Source organism: Nicotiana tomentosiformis, chromosome 10 (genome assembly GCF_000390325.3).
Source record: "Nicotiana tomentosiformis chromosome 10, ASM39032v3, whole genome shotgun sequence".
In the NCBI taxonomy this organism is placed as follows: domain Eukaryota; kingdom Viridiplantae; phylum Streptophyta; class Magnoliopsida; order Solanales; family Solanaceae; genus Nicotiana; species Nicotiana tomentosiformis.
Genome location: NC_090821.1, coordinates 908,159 through 915,857, shown reverse-complemented (window position 1 = coordinate 915,857; position 7,699 = coordinate 908,159). Strand labels below are relative to the sequence as shown.

The window sequence follows — 7,699 nt, the reverse complement described above, 5'->3', positions numbered from 1 at the left end:
AGTTTAATATAGAATTATTTTGGATATTTGGACATCAATTCTCAGTATTGAATAAATATAACAATAATGCACGGGCACCGTCTATCTAGTATTAATATAGGGCAGAAACATACAATTCGCGCGCTAGTCCTAAGCCAAATAACGGTCCTAAGGTTGAACGATGGAGATCGAGCATCCTAATGGGTGTTAGGGGTGTCAAAATATTTTAAATCGACTAACCAGATTGAACCGTATTTAACCAAATTGATTTATAGATTTTTATTTTTTAAGTACATAAGTTCCATTATAAGCCTATAATCGTACCAGATAATTATGTTTGTTCTTTTATTTTCATATAAAGAACTTAGAAGTTAATGAATCAAACTTACCTAATAGTAATATATCCGTAATAAGATCTGTAAGATCATACAAAACATTAAAACATTAGTATTTTGGTCCTAGGGAAATATCAAGCACCTCAATGGCCATATCGATTCACCAATTTAAGTCAACTATTAAGGGCCCGTTTGGCTGTAATATTAGTTTATTTCGGAAATTTTTTACTTTTTTCTGTAACAAGTGTTTGGTCATAAAAATTTTAAATTTCACTTGAAGTTGAATTTCAGAATTTTCTCGGAAATTTGAAAAACTCCAAAAAACTATTTTTTAAAATTTTCACTTCAAATCACTCACAATAATTTAAAAATAGCTCCAAATTTTATTCATATCCAAATACAACTCTAATTTTCAAATACTATTTTCACACTTTTTCCGAAATTTCAACATTCTTATGTACAAACGCCTGCTTTTCTTTTATGTCACTTTTTCGTTGTTGGTAAAGTAACGCAAGTAATCAACTATAGCAGGTTGATTGGATTAATAGTATTACATTATATAGTGGACGTAAGTTTTATTTTTTTTAAACTTTCTATTTTCTTTTCTTCTCCTTTTTTGTTGGACTTAATTAGACCTTACATATTAGAGAAGTAAGACAACTGAAGCCCAAGACAGCCTAGGCTCTAAGGAAGCTAAATTATATTCTCCTAAATTGTCAATAACTTCTTCTAATGCAACTTTAATTTCTCTAAAGTAAGAAGATTCCCCTTGTTGCATGTTGTTACATTCTAACCAAGTTCAAATTACTAAAGTTTTCATCAATCCCATTATCCAGTATATATGTCACTGCATAGAAAATCATGCTAATAATTAACACCTTTTTATAAAACTTATTATTTAACGTAGTTATTTAACTACTGATCACGTATCCTTTTCACTCTATTTAATTTAAAAGATTTTTCGGTGAGACGCGGTATGGGGAGGGACCATATGATAATATATAATTAACGTTCCTTATATTATTAATTAGTAATGAATGAGCCAATAAAATAGAACGCAAGTATCCCACACTCTATTGTTTAAAGAACTAATTAAGACGTTTAGTATCATTAAACAATGTCTAATCATGGTCCCATTGCAACTAATTACAACTTCTATCCATGTTGTTAACGTTGACAAAGTTAGTATAGATACTCGAAGGGTTTTTCTCGATATTTTTATCTTGTTTTGGACAAGTTGACTTCTTCTCCAAAATTGGAGTTGGTAGTTGCTTGTAATATAATTAATGTGCAAAAATCCTTGATTAATCCTCATATAATATCATTCTAAAGAAACCATTCTTGTGAAATAAATCTTTTGGCCATATCTATTCCCATAGAAAATAGTTATTATATTTCTTGTGTTTTTTTCTAAAAATAATCTTTGTCACTGACTATAATTGGTTCGGTATTCCATCTCTTACCGTCTTAAGAGTATGAACAGTATAAATTACTAAAAGACAGAGTCAAATTAGAATCATTGTTCTTTCAAATTTCGTGAATATATGTATATTTTGCTGAAGCTAGAAAAACAAAATTTTCAAACGTTTAATAATACTTTCCCCAAAACTAGCACCTCCCATAGTATCTACTAAGTCAAAAATGATATGGTGTTAATCAATACGTTACCTAAATAGTAGGTTTAGTCTTAGTTATCATAAATATAATTTTCGAAAATTATCAAGTCTGAACTTTTCATGCATGCATTGATACCAAAGACCAGAACATTAAAAAAAATTGTCTTCTTAGAAATTGTCAAAGTCTGGCTCATTTCTTGTGAGAGTTGCTAAACCTAGAACCATTGTCGTGTTATAATAGTCAACATTTTTCTAACCTATAAATATAGCCCCATTTTACTCTCATCATCACACAAATTAAATCAGTAACGTCACATAGAAAGTGTAAAATTTCATAGACTATAGTAGTAATTATCAAAAATGGTTTCACGTAGCTTCCTCTTTCTTCATGTGTTGATCATATTTTCTTTAGCAGTTATGGCATTTTCGGATTTATCAGATGATTTCTACGAGGATGTTTGCCCTAAAGCTTTACCAACAATTAAGCGGGTTGTGGAGCATGCAATTCGGAAAGAGAGACGAATGGGCGCTTCTCTGCTACGTCTACATTTTCATGATTGTTTCGTTAATGTAAGCTTATATTTTTCTCGCACTCAATATTTTTCATTTCATCCCAATTTCTATTTGTGAAAGCATCTGAGTATTTAACCTAAAATCTTTAAGTTAGGAATGAATTCATTGCTTTTGGTTAATGTTTGAGACGTTGTTACTAATGCATGTTTTGTTAATGAATTAGGGTTGTGATGCTTCGATTCTTCTTGACCAAACGGCGACTATTGACAGTGAAAAGACTGCTCGTGCTAATAACAATTCTGCTAGAGGATTTGAGGTGATTGATAAAATTAAGTCTGAGGTTGATAAAGCTTGTGGACGTCCAGTTGTATCTTGTGCGGATATCTTGGCAGTTGCAGCTCGTGACTCTGTAGTTGCTGTGCGTATTACTCCCCTTCTATCCTAACATAAGCTATAAATTTGGTTTTCACTTGTCAATATTTTTCCTAATTGAGATAGATTATTAGTTTGTTTGGCCAAACTCTTTTTTGGGCCAAAAGTTTTTTTTTCTTCAAAAGTTAGGTGTTTGACCAAGCTTTTAGAAGGAAAAAAATGTTTTTTAGTAGAAGTAGAATTAGTTTTTGAGAAGCAGAAAAAAATAACTTTCTCTCCAAAACATACACTTAAAATAAAAGCTTGGCCAAACACTAATTACTATTCAAAGGTGCTTTTCAAATTAATTAGCCAAACACAAACTTATTATCACCAAAATTACTTTTTTGAAAAGTACGTTTAAGAAAAATATTTTTCAAAATAAGCTGATTTTAGAAGTTTGGCCAAATAGGCTATAAGTAGATACGCTAAGCTCAATATGAAATAAAGAATTAGTAGCAAGCCTCATAGACAATACAAATATCATAGATTTTCTCCACTTAAATGTGTATGGTGCAAAATTAATGTTATGAACCTTCAGTATATAATTAAACTGAAACATTTTTACAATGAACAGCTACATGGACCAACATGGGAAGTGAAATTGGGAAGAAGAGACTCCACTACAGCAAGTAGAAGCACAGCCAACAATGACATTCCAACTCCATTCATGGACTTACCTGCACTTATCAACAACTTCAAGAAACAAGGTTTGGATGAGAAGGACCTCGTCGCGCTCTCCGGTGGCCATACCCTAGGGTTTGCTCAGTGTTTCACCTTCAGAAATCGGATCTACAATGAGACTAATAACATTGAATCCACCTTTGCAAGGCAACGCCAAGCAAATTGTCCACGAAGTGGAAGTGATTCCAATCTTGCTTCCCTTGATCCAACACCTGCTCTTTTCGACTCGAAATATTTTAGTAACTTGGTGTCCAAGAAAGGGCTTTTGCACTCTGATCAAGCACTATTTAGTGGTGGAAAAACTGATGATCTTGTTAAAAAATATAGTAAGAACTTAAGGACTTTTTCCAAAGATTTTGCTGAGTCTATGATAAAGATGGGTAATATCAAGCCATTGACCGGGAAACAAGGCCAGATTCGAGTAAATTGCAGGAAGGTGACTAAGCAGTGCTAATTAATGATGCTGATTAAATCAAATGTTTCAAAAGTTTGGTTATTTTTAATAGTAATTGTGATTTTTGTTCATTTAGAATCTTTGTTGTTACCTAAAATAAGTCAATTGTGAATTGGGAGTTGTGTGGTAATTTGTTTTTTAAAGAAATTGGATTATGTTGTTTTCGATCGGCTGGCGCGTGAATCCTTTTTTTTTTTTAATGAATTAATTACTTTTCGATGTTTCTTTTTGTAATTTTGAGCCGAAGGTCTATCGGAAACAACTTCTCTATTCCTCCCTAGGTAGGAATAAGATCTGCGTGTACACTATCCTCCCCAGACCCCACTTGTAGAATTTTACGGGATTGTTATTGTTGTTGGATGAATTATTTTTCGCATTTAAGAAGTTTGATATTATCTTTCTGCTGTTGATAAATAGATTATCAAATTTTATTTACCAATTGCAAAATATGTACAAGCTATAGACAACTGAACTTGGACATTTTATTTACCAATTGCAAATTATTTGATTAGTATTTGTTGATTTTAAGCAAAATGAAGCTTGGAACTTGATAGTGAAATACACAGATTGTTAAAGCATCTAAATTTTTTCTAGAGTTGGGTATATACAAAATATAAAATTTCTTGTACAACAGGGCCCATTAGCTCAGTTGGTTAGAGCGTCGTGCTAATAACGCGAAGGTCGCAGGTTCGAGACCTGCATGGGCCATATTTTGCTTCTTGTTTTTATTCCCCATTCATTTCTATGCGGAGGTTGCAGTGACTGGAAAAAGTAATAGAAACCAAACAGTAAACACAATAGAGTTTATCACAACAAATAATAAATGCCTAAAAAGTAGTTTAAAAAACTATTCAACAAGTATATAAATCGAGTTTTTGGCCAATATTGTCCCTTATCTTTGAGGGTAAGTCTATTTTGGTTCCTCAAATATAGTCCTGAGCATATTTAGTCCCTTAAGTATGCTAAAGTGGAGCACCTTTAGTCCCTTAAGTGTGCTAAAGTGGAGCACCTTTAGTCTCACTGACACAATGTGTTAACTAACGGTGTTACCCAACTCTGATTCATGAAGCAAATTTTCTGCTCTGAAACAAAACGTTTCCTCTCTTTTTATTGGATAACGCAAATTATCACTTTAATTCATCATTTTTAGATAATGTCTTCTAAAATTTTGACCTTGAAAATATCCCATTTTGTGCTAGTTTTCAATGAGAAAATGACATTGTATAGCCGTTGTAAAAATAATAACCGAAAAATGTATAAAATTTGTATATTTTTTGTATATATATATAGACATTTTATATGTTAATATACAAAAATTATACAAATTTTATATACTTTTTTCGCTACCAGATGTAAATAGTTTCTGGTATGGGTTAAAAGTGATAATATAACTTGGTTATTCGTTTGCTTCAATAATATGCCTAGAAGTGATCCTAGCAGCTCTATTTTTTTTAAATTTTAACTTTTCTTTTTTTAAAAATCAACCGAAATTTTTAAATGTATATATATACAAATTTTATATATTTTTCGGCTATTATTTTTGCCGCGGCTATACAGTGTCATTTTTTCATTAAAAACTTGCACAGAAGGAGATATTTTCAAGGTCAAAATTTTAGAAGACATCATCTAAAAATGAGGAATTAAAGTAATAATTTGCGTTATCCAATAAAAGGAGATGAAATATTTTGTTTCAAAGGAGAAGATTTGCTTCATGAATCAGAGTTAGGTAACACCGTTAGTTTTTGAATATATTGTGTTAGTGAGACTAAAGGTGCTCCACTTTAGTATACTTAATAGACTAAATATGCTCAGGGTTATATTTGAGGGACCAAAATAGACCTACCCTCTAAGATAAGGGACAATATTGGTCAAAAACTCTATATAAACCTATCTAAATTCTGTATAATAAATGTTTAATGTAGATAACACATTCTCTTTTTAATTTAGTGCATGCAGTTGGTGGTTTGTTGCAAGTAATTCTTTTTCTGAAATTTCATTATTTTCCAAAGGACCTCTCAAAGTGCTGCCAATCAATGGAAGATCATTCTTAAAGTTCTTTTTTCAGTTAAAGAGAGAAAGTTGACAGAGGTCATGGGTCCCCTTGAGATTCTTTGGGATTTGCCTCAAACCTAGCACATAATCCCACACTAAACACTATATTATGCCTGTTTGCTGTGAGTAGGGGTTCATAAAAATTCGAAAAATCGAAAACTGAACCAAACCGACTAAAACAAATCGATACATTTTAGGTTTGATTTTGGTTTTTAATTTTAAAAATCGATCAAATTTGGTTTGGTTTTGGTTTTAATCAAAAAATAATCGAAAAAATCGAAACAAACCGACTATAGAAGTAGCTATTTAATTTATTATTACACCTATGTATATGTGTATTTTTATATACAGTTTCTAAAATTTTATGCTATATATTAGTCGTTTGTATTTTTAGTATAGTTCTTTGCAATTGTAATAATCTAATTCTTTGCTTTTATATTCTAGTTTTATTGGTATTTTTCTTTTGCTAAGTACAAGAATTTATTTCATGTTAAAAATAATAGATTTTTAATTGAGTAGTTAAATTATTCATTACTATTTGATTCAATTATCATCAATATATCTTGATAAATGATAGAATTTTCAAAGATCAATTGGTTTGATAGTGTTACGTTGAAAATGTAGTCGCCAGAATATGTGTTTGGTACTGTATGTCTCATATTTAAGAATAAAACCGATAAAAAAATGAAAAATCAAAAAAAATTGAATCGATAAAAAACTGATTTAAATGGTTTGGTTTGGTTCCAATATTTGAAGAACCAACTGTCACGACCCAAACTGATGGGCCGTGACGGGCATCCGGTACCTTACTCAATCAAGTACCGACGTAACGTATATTTCGTATCATACTATCATAAGTAAATGAGCCGGAAAGGTTGTCATGATATAACTAGAATAAAACATGAGGGAATACTAGACATAGGATGACCCAACCTGATATAGAAACTCATACATGTGACATACAGGCCTATAAGGCCAATGTGATCCATTATATACTTAAAATATACGCCGACAAGTCCATACAAGTATCCATATACATGACATCTGTCTACAAGCCTCTAAGAGTACATACTTATCATAAAGGTCGGGACATGGCCCCGCCATACCAAACAATACACGTCTAAATCATACTGACCAAACAAGCAACCCCGGAGCAAATGAAACGCACCAACATCTTCCGCTGAGCTGATAGCCTACTTGGAGGACTCTCGACCTGTCTATCGGGACCTGTGGGCATAAAACGCAGCGTCCCCAGGCAAAAAGAACGTTAGTACAAATAATGTACCGAGTATGTAAGGAATAAAAATTAGTAAATAATAGACATGAGAGAAACATGAAGTAAAAGACTCGACATGTAAGTCTGAATAGCTCTGTGAATCATTTAATATTATAATGTCATGCATATGCGTATAAATGCCATACCATGCATAGGTATATGCGTTCATAACATCATCAAGCCTCTAAGGGCATCCCATCATATTATCTCGGCCACTGTGGGCAAATCATCAACGTATACCAGCTGATCAGGTGGTGGTGCGTATATAACGCTGTAACCTTTCCTCATATCCCATGTACATATAATATACGCGTATATAACGCCATCTGGTCATGGGTCAATGTACATGTATAAATAAATGAATGAAATGCATAAGAAA

General features: G+C 32.0%; 1 protein-coding gene and 1 non-coding gene across 2 annotated transcripts; both read left to right on the top strand.

Annotated features, from left to right (window-relative positions):
• Nucleotides 1-2,215: 2,215 nt before the first annotated feature.
• On the top strand, nucleotides 2,216-4,159 carry LOC104116208 (cationic peroxidase 1-like). Its single transcript, XM_009627022.4, has 3 exons — nucleotides 2,216-2,500; nucleotides 2,667-2,861; nucleotides 3,432-4,159. The coding sequence occupies exons 1-3, from the start codon at nucleotides 2,291-2,293 to the stop codon at nucleotides 3,990-3,992; spliced, it is 966 nt and encodes a 321-aa protein (XP_009625317.1). The 5' UTR covers nucleotides 2,216-2,290; the 3' UTR covers nucleotides 3,993-4,159.
• Nucleotides 4,160-4,626: 467 nt separating this feature from the next.
• Nucleotides 4,627-4,700, top strand: TRNAI-AAU (transfer RNA isoleucine (anticodon AAU)). The gene has a single exon. It is a non-coding gene; the product is annotated as a tRNA-Ile (tRNA).
• The last annotated feature ends 2,999 nt before the right edge of the window (nucleotides 4,701-7,699 follow it).